The sequence below is a fragment of the Oryctolagus cuniculus genome, chromosome 1 (genome assembly GCF_964237555.1).
Source record: "Oryctolagus cuniculus chromosome 1, mOryCun1.1, whole genome shotgun sequence".
Lineage (NCBI taxonomy): Eukaryota > Metazoa > Chordata > Mammalia > Lagomorpha > Leporidae > Oryctolagus > Oryctolagus cuniculus.
In genome coordinates, this window is record NC_091432.1 from 237,718,548 (window position 1) to 237,735,414 (window position 16,867).

The 16,867-nt window shown below is 60.6% G+C and overlaps 1 protein-coding gene across 2 annotated transcripts; it reads right to left on the reverse strand.

Annotated features, from left to right (window-relative positions):
* Positions 1-4: 4 nt before the first annotated feature.
* Positions 5-6,421, reverse strand: ZMYND19 (zinc finger MYND-type containing 19). 2 transcript variants are annotated; one of them, XM_051838881.2, is made up of 6 exons: positions 6,153-6,421; positions 4,992-5,051; positions 3,989-4,095; positions 3,324-3,464; positions 816-996; positions 5-599 (listed from the first exon to the last, which is right to left on the reverse strand). In XM_051838881.2, the coding sequence occupies exons 1-6, from the start codon at positions 6,201-6,203 to the stop codon at positions 456-458; spliced, it is 684 nt and encodes a 227-aa protein (XP_051694841.1). In that variant the 5' UTR covers positions 6,204-6,421; the 3' UTR covers positions 5-455. The 2 variants fall into 2 exon arrangements, with proteins under 2 accessions (XP_051694841.1, XP_051694842.1); XM_051838882.2 differs by lacking the exon at positions 6,153-6,421 and adding an exon at positions 5,478-5,825.
* Between the last annotated feature and the right edge of the window lie 10,446 nt (positions 6,422-16,867).

The following is a 16,867-nucleotide window of genomic DNA, read 5'->3' on the forward strand; positions in this document are numbered from 1 at the left end:
GCTGGATGATTCCACCCTTTACTTCGCCCTCTGGCCCCGACTCCCACGCAGGCTGCGCCGTGGGCTCCCGTGGGCTCCTGTCGCCCGGGAGACAGACTTCGGCTAGGACGATTTTCAGACATGTGGTCTGACCCTTTGCCATCTGAAGATCACAGCAAATGATTCTATTTGTCATTTCTAACCTTCCCACTGCCCCGCCCCCCAAAAAAACTGTACATGAGTTTACAAACATATTAACATATAAATAATGAGACACCCCAGGGAGCCTCTCCATGTCTCTGCTAGAGACCAACACTGGGGGCGCCGTCCCCACCCCTGGGACACCGGGAGTCTCGCGGCGGCTGTTCTGGCTGGCCGCTGGCTTCTCGGGCACCTCCAGGTCCGATCACCAGTCTCTCCGCTGTGCCCGAGGAGCCTGGAAGAGCAAGCACGCCGAGCAGCGCCTCTGCCGCCCGTCATCGCTCCGGCTCGAGCTCGTGCTGGAAGGGACGCTTCCTCTCCCGACAGTGCTTCTTGTGGGCGGGCCAGTCCTTCTGCTGGCACTGGGAGCCACAGTACCGGGCCACCTGGCAGCGCCCACAGATGTTGAACTCCCGGAGCTGGAACAGAGAACGCCTGTGGCTTCAGTGTCATGCCTGGGAGGCAGTGTGGGGCAGAAACTATACCTCATAACCCAAAGGGACCCACGAAAGCCCGCTGACCAAGGCTGGGAGGCCTGGACCCTGGTGGTCTACGGCCACAAGACCTGCCCCCAGGGGATTAGACGGACGGCAGGACGAGGTGGCAGGAGCCAGCTTCGGGGCAGCACACTGTACCTGCTTCTCGATCACCGTGCAGGGCGGGTAGTGGCACTCGTAGTAGGTGCAGGAATTCTCCTCCTCCTCCACCACGTCCCCATTGGCATTATAGTACCGGGTCACATTCAGGACGGGGAACTGCTCCTCTATGGGGTCCGTGGGGAGCTGCTGAATTGCGAGCCAGTATAAGCTTTGCTCCCTTAAAGAAAGAAGCAGACACCTCAGTGCACAGGTGGCCACACGGGGCTGCAGGACAGAGGTGTGCCCGTGTTTGCCACGGCAACTGGACTGTTCCCTGGCCCATCCCACCTCCGCCACACACACTCATCCCGTCTTGCTCCGCCTTGCTCATATCCTCCCGGTATCTGGACTGACAGGCACACAACACATGCACAACATGGCCCAGCAGGTGCCCCCTTTCCTGTCCTTGTCACAGGCCTGCTCCTGTCGAGTCCAGTCCTAGATCGTCTGGAAACTCTCACGCTTCACCAGGCCACATGTATACAGATGAAGAATTCTACCAAGACCTGAGACCTAACGGGCACCTGCTGCACCACACAGGCCGTGGCAAGCGCGAGGCGGCCGCGGCCAGGCAGGGCTCTGAGGAGCCGCTCCCTCACCCACAGCTGTGGCCCCGGGGGTCAGACTGGGGGAAGGCAGGGTATTCGTGCGGCATAATGGCAGGGAGCTTTGGAGCACCTAGGTTCACTTCTGTTTCCAGCTTCCTGCTAATGCAGACCCTGGGAGGTAGAAGATGTTGGTTCCAGTATCTGAGCTCCTGCCAGCCCCACGGGAGACCTGGAATGAGTTCTTGGCTCCTGACTTTGGCCCGCCCAGCCCCAGCTGTTTCAGGCATTTGGAGAATGAGCCAGCAGGTGGCTCTCTCTGCCTTTCAAATAAATAATACATTAAATTTTTTTTAAAAAAAAGAGAAAAGGGTCAGGATGTGGGAAACACAGGCTGCTTTTTGTGCCTTCAGTGTGAAGTCCTGTGAGACAGGCAAGTGTCATGTGCAGCCGCCCCTTTCCAAACAAGCGTTACCGGCAACAAAGGAGAAGACCTGATACCCAGCCAGAGGCTGGCCAGAGCAGTGCTAGTGGTGGGCGGCGGGAGGACGGCACATCCCATGTTAGCGGGACGGCTGAGGGGGAACACCAGGGACGCTGGTTCTGCTGCCCAGCACCCCGTCACCCTTCCTGCAGATAACACAGCCCTGGTTTCCCTTTTGGTTCTAATGTTTTGAAAGGCAGTTACAGAGAAAGATCTGCAAGTTCACCCCCGATGTGGCCACAAAAGCCAGGCAGGGACTTAAGCGGTCGGACCACTGTCCGCTCTCTCCTGGATGCTTTCGTAGGGAGCTGGATCAGAAGTGGAGCAGCCGGGGCCTGAACCAGCGCTCACCTGGGATGAGCAAGTGTCACAACTGCCTCACCCTGGTTCCCTCTGCTCAAAGACCCCGTCCCACCCCCGCTCCAGGGTAAAAGAGCGACTGGAAGCCAGCCCACCAGAATGGACCTGGAGCCTCCCTCCGTGCAAGCTGGTAAGCCAGGCTGAAGCTCCCAGGCAGCCCTGGCTCTCCACATACTGAGCTTAGTTTCTTGCGAGCAGAGTCCAGACTAACAGAATTCCCAAAAGGATATAAATCCTACTTCACTATCTGGGCATTGAGATGGGAGAACACTCACTCTCAACCTTTAACGCCTCTAATATTAGAGAGGGCAAAACCATCAGCCAAACCCCGGCTGCCTGACATGCGTAGGCTCTGCCCCTGCCCCTGCCCTGCCCAGTGAAGCAGCAGCGAGGGTGCAGTCTGCAGGGTGCCCTGAGAGCAGGAGCAACTTGGGGGTAACCCTCTGCAGGCCTGGGGACCAACCGAGGCTAGCAGCAGTCTCCCTTCTACCTCCACTGCATCGGGCTCGGTGTGACCTGAAGGTGACTACTGCAAAGATCACCCACCTCTGCTGTCCATCACCAAGCCCAACACACTGAGCCTTAGCGACAACCAACAACAATGTGCCAGGATGGCCAGCACTGCCAACACCAGCAAGGGCTGCAGAGGCCCGGACAGCCCAGGACTCCCTGGCCGAATCCAGCTCCTCCCCAGGGCTCCACAAAGCTCAAGCGGAGCCGTCCTGGGGCAGCAGGGACTGCCCTCCCAGGTGGGAAGCCTGTTTGCAGAACCACAGGGAGGCGGAAGCGATGGGCCAAGCCTCTGCTCCGGCGTTCTGCTTCCTTGAAATCACCACTTAGCAGAAGAGTACAACAGAAAGGCTCACCTACGCTCTGGGAGGGGCCCTGGGACAGGCTCTGCACTTCTCCCGTTTTGTCACTTCAGCTAAAGGGACGTTCCCAGGGCCAGCTGTCGGATGAAGCCAAAGCAGTAATCACGCAGACCCTTCCACACCTTCAACAGACCCCACACTGGGGAGAATAACCAAGGTCCCCAAAGCCACAGAAGCGTCAGGGCACACAGGAGCACAGCCCTCCAAGGCCTCTGCTGGCACCATCCGCCCCAGGACGACCCACCTTTGTTTGCTGGAGGTCTCTTCGGCTCTGGGCCGCCAGCCCCACGGCACCAGCTGCAGGTTGTCCAGGCGGTTGTCCACGGTCACAGCGTTGAGATGCACCACCTGGAACCCGGGGGCCACACCGCCCCGGTGCCGCTCCCTAGGGAACAACCTTCTGGTTACAGCGTGTCTGGCTCAGCACCAGAGTCCAGCTGGAAAGCTATCCAGGGGAACCCAAGCGAGGATGCCTGTGGCTCCAACAGGACAGGGACTGCCTGACATCCAAAATCTAAGAGCTGGACCCACAGAGCCAAGAACGATACCCCGAACCAGACCCAGACAGCCTACAAACAGTTCCTCAGCGAGAGGTCCCAGACACCAGCATCCCATCATGCACACCGAGGCGGCAGTTAACTTCCCCAGTGAGCTGCCCCTTCACACCCCGCCGAGGCGCCCCAGGAGAGCCGGGGCAGAGCGCAGGACCCCCCCCCCCCCCCCCCGCAGAGCCTGTCCTGGGGCGTGAGGCGCTTTGTCTGTGGACGGAGTGCTGGGCAAAGCGGAAGGCAGTCGTCCACATTCCTGTACCACAGGAGGCACCAGGCACAGACAACGGGCCACTGACTCGGGGAAGGTGAGGGTCACACAGGGCCGAGGGGGAGACCAGCACAGCGCGAGAACACCCACCACAGCAGCTCGTGAAGGAGCCTGCCCGATCCCCTGCCTCGGTTCTTGTCAAAGGCGTATGCGAATATCTTAGCACCATTTCCGTCTGCATCTACTTCCATGCGGGCCTGAAAAGAACAAGGAAAGGATTGGTAAAATCCTCCAATTTCCAGATCCCTCTTAGAATAATCGAATGAAACAAAAAAGCCGGAAGACAGGGCCCAGCCCGTTTCTGGGACCTGGGTGTCTGTGGATGCAGAGGCCAGCTATGCCCCCTCAACCACTCCACCTTTCACTCACACAAGAAACGCTCACACTAGCGGCCGGCACTGTGCGTGGCAAGTTCAACCACCACCTGTGGGGCCAGTATCCCATAGAAGCGCAGATTCTAGTCCTGGCTGGTCTACTTCTGATCCAGCTCCCTGCTAATGGCCTGGGGAAGTAGCAGAAGATGGCCCAAGTGCTTGGGTCCCTGCACCCACGTGGGAGACCCACAAGAAGCTCCTGGCTTCAGCCTGGCCCAGAGGATGGAGGATCTGTCTCTGTCTCTCCCTTTCTAATGCTGCCTTTCAAATAAATTTTAAATAACCTTAAAAAAAACCCTCACTCATAAGCAATTATTTGTGAAGTTCTATGGGCGCAGAGACAATTTCCCACCAATAAAAACCCCCCACGATCCCGTGAGAAAGGGACACCCTGGAGAAGGAGCTCCTGCAGAACTGTGGGGCCCTGTGGCCAGAGCACCAGGGACCACTCGCAGAGGTCGGAGGCAAGTTCCTTACAGAGCACCTGGGACCGTGGAGAGGACTGGGTAAGCTGCACTAGGGACACCTGTCAGCAACAGGACAAAAGTTGATTTAACAGCAGCCAGCGACCAGGGAGGGTGCAGGTCGGCCAAGGCCAGCGTCAGAAAGGCCACGGAGACTCCACCGGCTGGCACCAGACATCCACGTGCCGGGCCTCTTGGACCCAAGCACCTGCACTCCGCTCGGCCCTCCCGGGAACACCCCATCTGCGCCCTTACCTCGAAGGAGTAGCTCTCCACCAGTGGGATGTCTTGCTCATCTATCAGCGTGTACTTGGTCTGCAAATCAACCACATTACAGAGCGTTACACTTGGGGTCTGCGCCTCATTACAGCCAGGGGGCCTGGCTCTGCAGCACTGCGTGTGCGGCAGACACAGCAAAGCCACAGGAGGAGGCACCTGGCTTCAAAGGCCTCCCACACAAGACCGCCCCCGATAAAGCTGGCCAGACCTAGTGGGCTGCCCTGGAGCAGGGGCAGAGTACACACCAGGTTTCAATTTGTCTGTTAAGCTGGGCAAGGGGTGCACAGGTGCTCGCCCAATCACCCTTTTCCAGTTCAGTCTGCCTGGAATGTTCCGGATGAAAGATTTGGGGACGTTAATGCAGCCTGGAGAGGGCCAGAGCTCCAGGGGAGAGCCCGGGACACCCCCAACAACACCAGCCTCACTCCTGCGAGATCTCTCCTAGGATCGGAGCTGTTTTACCTTCACTTGAATGCAGACTGCCTCTCAGTCCCTGGATATAGGGACCAGGCTTCCATCAGGGTAAGGCCCAGGCTGCTGCAAGGCGGAAACAGCCAAGCCTCCAGGCCCACTGGTGCCAGAGGCCTCGCCTGCAGCCTGTGGAGGGCGGAGGCCGGGCTAGGGGAGAGAAGTCGAGGGAGCCCTCGAGTTCACCAACACCGGGGTTCCGGCTTCCTTGTCCTGCGCTGGGGAAGCCCACGCTCAGTGCAAGCTCAGAGGCCCCCATCAGACCCCCTAGCAAGAAGGACTGAGGTGGCGCTGCCCTGGAAGGGGCGCCGTGTTCAAACCGCGCGGCCGCAGGTGCAGCCCTGGCGCCGGGCTGGGCCCAGTTCGGAAGCCCCACATGGGAGAGCGCCAGACGAACGCGGCCCGGGCACGGGCGCGCATCTCCGGCCCTGGTCCTAGACCGGGCCCCGGCGAAGGCGGCAAGGGGCGCGCCCCACCGACTTCAAGAGGCGGCCTGCACCGGAGCGAGGCCCCGCAGCCGGGCCCGCGCAGCGCCCCCGCCCCGCCGGCGCCCCTCCGGGGCCGGCGCCCCCGCCCTGGCCGCAGCCCGCACAACCGCCCCCGCCCCGGGCCCCGCGCAGAGGCCAGGGCGGGCGGGCCGGGCCCAGCCGCGGGCTCCGCGCCGCTCACCTTCCCGGCCACCCGGCCGAGCCGCACGATGCCCAATTTGAAGTCGGTCATGGCCGGGCCTGCGCTCTCGGCCGGCAGCGCCGCTCCCTCGGGAGACACCGGGCCGAGGCGAGGCCACGGCGCGCCCGGGCGGGCCGGGGTCGGGGCCGGGGCCGGGCGGGCTCCGGGCGGGACGAGGCTGGGCCGGGCTCGGGCCGCCGCCGCCGTCGCCGCCACCTCGCGCCCGCCGGACCTGCCACGCGCCGCCGCCGCCGCCGTCGCCGCCGCGCGCACCACCGCGAGCCGAGCCGAGGGGCGGGGCGCGGCGCGGGACACACCCCCCGGCCCGCCGCTGCCCAGCCAATCGCGAGGCGCGCCGTGCGCCGGCTGGCGCGCGCCGCCGCGCAGCGACCAATGGGGGAGAGGAGAGTGCGCCGGCGCGCTGGGGAGCGGGGCGAGCGCGGGGGAGGGGTGCGGCCGGGGGCGGCGCCTGCGCGGCGGGCCCGGCTCCGACGTCAGTTTCGCGGGAAGCTTTGTGCGGGCAGCTACGCCTCGCCCGGGCGGTCCCCGCTGTGTGGCGTCCACGTGGGTCCGCTTCGCCGTCGTCTCCCCCGGCCGGGCGACCTGCTGCGAGCCTCTGAGGAACCAGCCTGAGGAGGCCTCCGCGCCCAGCCCCCCGGAGCCCGAAGGTGCCGGCCACCCGGGCCTGGACCGCCCCGCGGCCCCGCGGGGAGGCCCGGGTCGCGGCTCCCGGACTCAGATGGGGCGCGGCCCCAGTGGTGAGGGGCGGCTGGAACGGCGCGGCCGGGGCCGCCCGCGGCGTGTCCTCCGGAAAGCCTCGGCCTCTCGGGGCGGGGTCGAGCTGGGCGGCCACGGCGGCGCGTGTCCGGCTGAGGAGCCGGCGGGGACCCCGGGCATTGAGGGGTCTGCAGAGGCCACCCCGCGGAGCCCCCTTTCCCGTGTGCCGGGCTCTGCTTTGCAGGCTGTTTTCTCAGAAAACCTCGTGACATCTGGGTCCCTGTGCCTCAACCTGCCAGGGGCGAGAGGCTGGGAGGCAGGGCCACCAGTCCAGCCTTGCAGGGGGGCAATGTGGGGATCTCTGCCCGCATCGTCTATGTGTGGCTCTGCCGGACCAGGCGCTGCAGGCGGCCCGGTGGCGCGGGGTGTGCGTGGGTCGCCCGTCCTTTCCGCCCAGGTGCGCAGTCAGCATCCAGGGAGGGCGAAGGGTCGTTCCTCCGCCCCAGCCCGGCAGCGGCCCCGGGGAGGGTCTCCCTGTGTGCCAAGCCGCCGCCTCTGCATGGCCTGGGGAGTTACCTGCGAGAGTGAGCCTTCCTAGGAAGCCGCCACAGATACAGTGGCATGAGACAGTGCAGCTCTTGGTGAGGTGTGGTGAACTTGGGTGGTTTCTTTTCTCCAAGTCTCAAGAGCAGTCGAGGATGGGGGGGAGTCATCACGGTGCTGGCAAAACTCAGTCCCACGTGGTTGTGTGAGGGCCCGTTGCCAGCCACCAGCAGGGGCCATTCTCGGCTTCTGCAGGGCGTCCTCGTCGGCCGGGCCCCCACCCCTTCCTAGCAGGGTCCTCTTCATACGTCCCACAGTTTCGCCCCGTTTCTCCCGTTCTGTGTTTTTAGGGAATCCTGTGACTAGATGGGCTCTGCCAGGAAGCTCCTAGACAGCCTCCCTGTTTTAAGGTCATTAGTTGGTAACAGGAGTATTTGGCAAAGAAACAGCGTATTTACAGGCTGTGGGGGGAGGGCTCCTGGCAGCCCACGCCAGTCAGACCCACCACCCGTGAGCACTGCTGTCCACCAGAGGACGAGACAGACTAGGTCCCCTGCTCATGCTGCAGTGAGAGACAGGAGAGGCACACGGCGCGTGAGCATGAGCCGCTTGCAACGCCAGCAGCCCACAGCGCAGTGCCTGTGCTCAGGGTGCCCGGGTGCCACGCCCAGCTCCGGCTTCCTCCCAATCCATACCCTGGATGGCCCAGGGACTTGGGTCTCTGCCGCCCAGATGGGAGGACAGGGGTGAGTTTCTGGCTCCTGGCTTCCGCCTGGCCCAGCCCCAGCATTTGGAAAGATCTCTATTTCCCTTCCCCCTTCGCATCCCTCCCCACCCCCCAGCTTACTGCTGCTGTGGTCGAAAGTAATAAATGCTGTAGGGAGAACAAGTGGTTCAGCATAGGGACCCAGACCCTGGAGGAGGGTGGGCAGTCGTCCTCACTGAGAACCCGTGTCTGACCGACGGTGGGGTGAGAGAGTGCTGTGGGGCACCGGGGACGCGCGTCCTAGCACCGCGGGCTGATGCTCTGGCTGCCGAGAACCAGCAGCTTCTAGGGGGACAGTGGGAGCAGGGTCTTTTTTTTTTTTTTTAAGGTTTATTTTATTGATTTGAAAGAGTCACAGAGAGAGGTAGTGTCGCTCCCCGTCTTTGTGGAGGAACCACACAGGACCCTGCGCTGTTCTTTCGTCTGCTCGGCCCTCCCCGGGTTTGCTGCTGGTTCTTCCCGGGTTGGCTACTGTCCCTTCCACCTCCGTGGAAGGGCGGTTCCCCCTGGCCACATTCCCCACTTGCGCAGGGGAGCGGCACACCGCCGGCCGGCTCTCTCGGGGGCTGCACAGGTGTTCCCCTTAGATGTTCCCCTTAGATGTTCCTGGTGCATGCCGTCTCTCTCCTTTATAGTCCTCCTCCGCTAATCCTAACTCGGCTGCCCACACGCCGAGTACGCTGCTCTCCTCCAATCAGGAGCAAGTCCTACAGTTTATTGGCTGAACTGGAGGCAGCTGTGTAGAAGCTGTTTTCTTCTCTCCCAGCGCCATATTGTGGGAGAGCAGATGCATAGAATAAGTCTTAATTCCAGTAACTCAGTCTAGTCCGAGTTGCTCCCCACAGGTAGAGACAGAGAGGTCTTCTATCCACTGGTTCACTCCCCAGATGGCCACAACGGCCGGACGGCCGGAGCTGCGACAATACGAAACCAGGAGCCAGGAGTTTCTCCCGCGTCTCCCATGCGGGTGCAGGGGCCCCAGGACTTGGGCCATCTTCTACTGCTTTCCCAGGCCGTAGCAGAGAGCTGGATCGGAAGAGGAGCAGCCGGGACTAGAACCGGCGCCCATGTGGGATGCCAGCGCCTCAGGCCAGGGCATTAACCCACTGCACCACAGCGCCGGCCCCGCAGGAAGGGTCTTTAGGCAGCAGGTGGAAGTTGTGTATAATAGCTTTTCGTGGCTGAGGCATCGCAAAGGAAGGAAGTTCGATTTGGCCCTCAGTTTTGGAGGCCCCTGGTCCTCAGGACCCCACTGGTTCGGCCTCTGGCGGCGGCGTTCCTGTCAGCAGAATCCCAGGGTGACCTGGGCCATCGCCTAGATCCAGGCCTGGTCTGCATGGCCTCTTACAAAGAGGATCCAGTCCAATCCCAATCCCAGACGTCCCACCTCCAAACCCCCATGTACCCTGCTGGGACCACATTTGTTCACCAATGGGATGTCCGCTGGAGGGACGGGGTGGGGCGCTGGTCGTGGTCCAGGGGTGACTCACCCCAGTATAAAGGGAAGCTGACGGGCAGCTCCTGGAAAGGCGAAGGGGGCGTTGAGGGAGGTCTGGGAAGTTCTCTTCTCGGTTGGAAGTGAGCATGGAGGAACGAGTGTTGCTCATCCAGACAGGATGGGTGCAGGGGGCCAGGACGCCCATGGAGGTCTCCCAGCCACAGGGGGCCCAGGCGTTGTGGCCCCGTGGGCCGCTTTGGAGAAGGCATGAGGCAGACGACACGCAGCTTTAACCCAAGGGCAACAAAGCAGGAGGGAGCGCGAGATGGGGGCAGGGTTGCCCAAAAGAACAAGGAAGGGCGAGGAGGCACCTGCAGGGGCAGAGTCGTGAGCTGTTGGAGTTGAGGCCCTGGAGGTGTTGTCTTCACGCCAGAAAGAATTGAGATGCAAGAAAGTAGCAAGGTTTAAGAAAGAGAATTCACGCCGGCGCCGCGGCTCACTAGGCTAATCCTCCACCTAGCGGCGCTGGCACACGGGGTTCTAGTCCTGGTCGGGGCGCCGGATTCTGTCCCGGTTGCCCCTCTTCCAAGCCAGCTCTCTGCTGTGGCTAGGGAGTGCAGTGGAGGATGGCCCAAGTGCTTGGGCCCTGCACCCCATGGGAGACCAGGATAGGTACCTGGCTCCTGCCATCAGATCGGCGCGGTGCGCCGGCCGCAGCGCACCAGCCACGGTGGCCATTGGAGGGTGAACCAATGGCAAAAAGGAAGACCTTTCTCTCTGTTTCTCTCTCTCTCACTGTCCACCCTGTCAAAAAAAAAAAAAAAAAAAAAATTCACCTGCAGCAAAGAACCCAGTCTCCTAGGGGTGTGGGTGTGGGCCTCCGTCTCCTCTCTGGGCCATGGCTGGGGAAGTCTTCCTGGGCGTGGCATTGCTGAAGTTCCTCCCAGAGCGTCATGGTGCAGCCGCCTCTAAGCTGCCCCCAGGAGAGCCTGGCACCCACCTAACAAGGTTGTGGGCAGGGGCGAGACCTGCTGTGCCATCACACGAGAATTCTTTTCCTGTAGCACTTCCCATTGTCTTCAGCCCCCTTCACACCTAAGTTGTGTCTACAGAGCCACCTGGACAGTGGGATCCAGCCAGGAGGAGAGGGGGTGGGTCAGGGACGCCAGGAAGTGACATGGAGGGCTGCTGTGAAGGGGGATGACGTGTTGCAGTCACTTACTAGTAGGAAACAAAGCAACCCAAACTTGCGACGACAACACTGGTTCTCACAATCCTGTGACCCCTGGGCAGGGAGGAAGAGCACAGAGCCCATCCCAGTCTCTCTAAAAGACCAGGCTTTCAGTTCCTTACTGAGGTGTGCTCTCACCAGACCTGGCTGGCACGCTCACTGCTGCTCGCTCTCTCACGGCTGAGCTCTTGGGTGACGGCAAGCCCCTCCGACCAGCCATCTCTGGAGGCACTCTGCTTGGCCTGGCCAGACGGCTGGGGCTCCGTCACAGTGTTAAGACAGCCAGGTAGATATTAGCCCATGTGTGTAGGAAGGCCGAAGAAAATGCGAAGTTTTACAGGAAACTGCATGTGCAGCGGCACAAGGAAGCGGGCCTGGAAGCAGCAGCCGCTGGTCTGTGCCTCAGCCACGGTGCCCTCGCCTGAACTCAGCGGCTGGAGCGAGTGACACGCTGCCCCGCAGGGCTCTGCCCTGAACTGAAGGAGCGCCTTGCCTCTCCGAAAGGTAAAAGCCTTGATGACCAGTATTGTCCAGAGGGTTTGCTGAGGGGAATTCCGCACCTAAAGTGATCACTCCTGGGTTACAGCGAAGTCGGAGGGGAGGGGTTCCAGCCCTCTCCTGGGGCAGCTCCGGCCGGTCTCAGCCCTTCTTCCAGGGGACCACTGAGAAGTTCTGGGAGGAATTCCGTGCCCAGTGGTGTCCCAGCCAGGCTGGAGGGGAGAGGGAGCTCTGCTCACACCCCTCTGCCAGTCCTGCTCTGTCAGGTGTTTGAGCTTCCGTTTCTTCACTTTTTCAATAAACTGTGCTGAAGTTGTCTTCTGCGCCCGTTTGTGGGCCTCACACTTCATTGCCAACGGGACAGGTTCCCAGGGTTCACACTGGGGGCGACAACAGCAGGAGGCTGTGTGCCCACCATTTACCGAGCCTCTTCTTGTCTCAAGCTTGTAAGAATCCCGGTGGCCAGAACAAGTCGTGTGGGCAAACCTGGAGTAAAAATGGGAGGACGCAGCATAGGACGCGAATTCTGGGAATCACGGCACACTAGGGGGCTACGGTGTACCAGCCTGCCACGTTCTTCCCACGTGGAATTACACTCACTCCTGCCTAAGATCTGCAAAACGGGCACCTCGTGCAGGCGTTAGCTGCAGGTCTGGTTCCTGGAGACTGCAACAGGTACAGATGTGGAAAGGGCCCCTGTGGTGAGGCCTGCCCCACACCAACTCCCAGTGGCAAAACCCAGGATAACAGACGCTCCCACCGAGAACACACGAGGGCAGCCGTAGTCACTGGTCCACCCACTGCCCTGCGTGCCCCCTGCAGGTGGGTCCCTAATCTGCCTCTGGCTGCGGTGCTTGTTTTGCCCTCTGGGCTGTGCGCGAAGAGTCGCCTGCTCTGTGGGAACAGGCTCGTCTTTGCGTCTTACCCACGGCAAGTTGGAGGCCCAGATTCCACTCTTATTTTGCACTCTGTGCCTTCTACTCTCGTACACACCTTACCGGGGGCCGGGGGCAGTGTTGTAGCACAGTGGGGTAAGCCACCACCTGTGATGCAGCATCCCACACGAGCACCATTTCAAGTCCCGAATGCTCAATTTCTGATCTAGCTCTCTGCTAAAGGCCCTGGGAAGGCAGCAGAAGATGGCCTGAATTAAACCAAGAAAGCCTCAATGGGGAGCAGACACGTGGCCACACCCCACACCGGAGTGTCTGGGTCTGATTCCCAGCTCCAGCTCCTGACTCTGTTTCTTTCTTTCTTTCTTTTTTTTTTTTTTTTTTTTGACAGGCAGAGTGGACAGTGAGAGAGAGAGAAACAAAGAGAAAGGTCTTCCTTTTGCCGTTGGTTCACCCTCCAATGCCCGCCGCGGCCGACGTGCTGCGGCCGGCGCACCGCGCTGATCCGATGGCAGGAGCCAGGTGCTTCTCCTGGTCTCCCATGGGGTGCAGGGCCCAAGCACCTGGGCCATCCTCCACTGCACTCCCTGGCCACAGCAGAGAGCTGGCCTGGAAGAGGGGCAACCGGGACAGAATCCGGCACCCCGACCGGGACTAGAACCCGGTGTGCCGGCGCCGCTAGGTGGAGGATTAGCCTAGTGAGCCACGGCGCCGGCCGCTCTGACTCTGTTTCTTGCAAACCTTGGGAGGCAGTGGTGAAGGCTCAAGTAGTTGGGTTCCTGCCACCTGTACGGGAGACCAAGATTATATTCCAGGGCTGTCACTCCACCCTAGGCCTGGTGGTTGCACGCATTTGTAAAGTGAGCTAGGGGACAGGAGCATGCTGATGTCTCTATCTTAGAATTTTCATTTTCATTTCATTTTGAAAGAGATTCCATATGCTGGTTCACGCCCCAAATACTGGCAACAGCAAGGGCTGGGTCAGGCTGAAGCTGGGAGCCCAGAACTCCATCTGGGTCTCCCACATAGGTGGTATGGACCCAAGCACGTGGGCCATCATCACTGTCTCCCCAGGGTGCACTGTAGTAGGAATTGGAACCGCAGCCAGGACTTGAACCCAGACACTCTGACACGCTAATACAGGATGCAAGTGTTTCAATGTATTTAAAACAAAATGTTTTTAAAAATGTATCTGGGGCCAGTGCTGTGGTGCAATAGGTTAATCCTCTGCCTGTGGTGTCGGCATCCCAAATGGAAGCTGGTTCGAATCCCGGCTGCTCCTCTTCCGATCCAGCTCTCTGCTACGGCCTGGGAAAGCAGTGGAAGATGGCCTAAGCACTTGGGCCCCTACACCTGCATGGGAGACCCAGAAGAAGCTTCTGGCTCCTGGCTTCAGATTGGCTCAGCTCCGGCCATTGCAGCCATTTGGGGAGTGAACCAGAAGATGGAAGACCTTTCTCTCTGTTTCTCCCTCTCACTTCTGTAACTCTACCTCTCATATAAATAAAATCTTTTTTTTTTTTTTTTAAGTGTATTTACTTGAGGCAGAAACACACAGAGGGAGAGAGAGAGATCTATCCACCCATCCACTCTCCAAATACCTGCAACAGCCAGGTGCAGGCCAGGCTGAAGCCAGGGACCTGGAACTCCATCCAAGTCTCCCATGTAAGTGGCAGGGGCCCAAGAACCTGAGCCGTCATCCACTGCCTCTCAGGGTGCCCATCAGGAAGCTGGATCAGAAGCAGAGTGGCAGGTCCTCAACCAGCACTCTGGTACAGGATGCGGGCATCAAGTGGTGCTTCAGCCCACAGCGCCAGCATCTTAATTCACTGTGTCTAACGCCCACTGCATGAGCCCTCCCCCTCCCCTCTGTGCTTCTCAAATAAGTGAAAGTTTCAAAGCCTTTGTGAATGTTCCGTAAGTGAGATTATAGGTGACATCATCAGAAGCTACACCACAAACCCGAGGAGACGGCTCCGCTTTGTGGGATGCAAGTCGGTGCTGAGACAATGACCTTGAGATGTTCAGGCGTTGTGGGGCAGCAGGATAAGCTGTCGCTTGTGATGGCTGCATCCTGTATTGCAGTGCAGGATCCCGTCCCGGCTGCTCTACTTCTGGGCCAGCTTCCTGCTTACGTGCCTGGGAAGGCAGCAGAAGACGGTCCAAATACTTGGACCCCTGCCACCCATGTTGGGAGACCAGGAGGGAGTTCCTGGCTTTGGTCTGGCCCAGACCTGGCTGTTTTGGCCTGATGGGAGTGAACCAGTGGATGCAAGATCTCTGTCTCTCCCTTTATGTCGCTCTGCCTTTAAAATAAAACATAAATTGTTCAAAAAAAGTGGCTGCCTGTGATGTCAACAGCCCATATCAGTCCCACTGCTCTGCTTTTGTTCCAGCTCCCTGCTGTATGCCTGGGAGGCAGCAGAAGAGTCCGAGTGCTTGGGCCCCTGCACCCACGTGGGAGACAGGTGGAGCTCCAGGCTTCTGGCTTCAGCTTGGCTCAGCCCCAGCTGATGATGGGATATGTAGAGCTGCAAAGGATTACGCTGTGGGGCCTGGGATGAAGGCAAGTTTCCCCTCATCATCGTGTTTCCTCTCAGCAACATCTAACACGACCCATCCCCCACTTTCTTTACAAATAATATGTATCTGTTATGTCTATGTTCATTTTCATGTACTTAAAAGGTGTATGTGTGGGTGTGGGAGAAAGAGAGAGAGAGAGAGAGAGAGAGAGAGAGAGAGAGAGAGAGAGAAGAGAGATCTTCCATCCACTGGCTCGCTCCCCAAATTCCCGCAACTGTCAGGGCTGGGGCAGGCTGAAGCCAGGAGCCCAAACTCCATCTGGGTCTCCCACATGAGTGGCAAGGCCCAAGTGCTTTTTTTTTTTTTTTTTTTTTTTTTTTTTTGACAGGCAGAGTGGATAGTGAGAGAGAGAAAGAGAGAGAAAGGTCTTCCTTTTGCCATTGGTTCACCCTCCAATGGCCACCACGGCTGGCGTGCTGCGCTGATCTGAAGCCAGGAGCCAGGTGCTTCTCCTGGTCTCCCATGGGGTGCAGGGCCCAAGCACCTGGGCCATCCTCCACTGCACTCCCGGACCACAGCAGAGAGCTGGCCTGGAAGAGGGGCAACCGGGACAGAATCCAGCGCCCCGACCGGGACTAGAACCCGGTGTGCCGGCTCCACTAGGTGGAGGATTAGCCTAGTGAGCCGCGGCGCCGGGAGGCCCAAGTTCTTGCACCATCATCTGCTGTCTCCTGGGATGCATTAGCAGGAAGTGGAGTAGCTGGGACTTGATCCACGCGCTCCAGTAGGGGATGCGGGAGTCCCAAGTGGCAGCATAACCATTGTGCCCAATGCCCTTCCCTCCCACTCAGACGCTGGGCATTATGGGACTGCCCACTCAGGGGTCCCTGACCACAGTCTTGGCAGCAAATTGTCTCGAGCAGGTCACTTAGGCCCTCCCTCCTGGGACGTGAGAGACCTGAGGGTGCCAGGGGAGCCAGGGGTACCAGGGGTGCACCTCTTGCAGCAGTGTCCTGCTGGTCCCCAGAACTCCCTGGAGCCCTCCTGTCCCCAGCCCGAGGTCTCCACCTTTGGCTGGAGAGCACCTGATTAGATTTCTGTTTCACCTGCTGACCTTGGTGGTCACCGAGCCCCAACTCCTGTGACCATCTGCAAACCCCAGCAAGGCAGTCCCTGGTCCCTCGAGTCCCTGTGGACTGGGGCTAGTCTTCTGCAGCCGGGGTTAGGCCTCTGCTTGGAATGCCTGCATTCCGTATCTATCAGAGTGCTTGGGACCGGAGTCCCACCTCCACCTCCAATCCAGCTTCGGGCTAATGCGCCTGGGAAGCAGCAGCAGATGGCCCAGGCGCTTTGGCCCTGCCGCCCACAAGGGAGACCCAGATGCGGTCCAGACTCCTGGCTTCAGCCTGGCCCAGCCCGGGCAGCTGTAGGCATCTGGGGAGTGGACTGGATGGAAGTTGTCTCTGTCACTGCCTTTCAAGTAAACAAACAAATGCCGCTCCCTTCACCAAGGGTTCCGGCACTGAGACGTCTCTGGGGCCAGTACTCGCCGGCAGGTGCACCTCGGCACAGCGCGGACTGAGTGGAAAACAGCCTGGTGGGGAGCGAGCCGGAGACACTGACCTCGCTGGCCGCCCGAGGGGTCCCGGGCACTGCGGGACCGCGAAAGAGGCTTCGGGTCTGCGCTTGGGCCTCTCCACTAAGGGACCTGTAAGGGCATCTGGAGACGGAGACTTCGCTCCCGGCCTGCCCGCCCGCATCTCTGGCCCGGCCTCCGCCCAGACAGCCGCACCCCGGGACCCGGGGCGGTGCGGGGCCCCTCGTGACGTCCTTCCGTGTGGTGGAGCCGGGTGGGGGACCCCAGACAGGGCGGAGCCCGCCCACATCTGAGCGCCGGGGGTGGGTGTGGGGGAAGGCGTTCCCAGCCGAGGTCCCTTCCGGTGCAGAGAGCTGGGGAGGGGGCGCTCCCCGGCCCGGCCTACGGCCCCGCCCGGCCTGGCAGGTGAGCCGCCCCGGCCCCCCGGGGCAGCAGGGGGCGCCCGCGCCTCGGTCCCCGGGGGGCCGGGGCGGGGTGGGGGGTGCGGATGGGGGGAAGGGGCGGGCCGG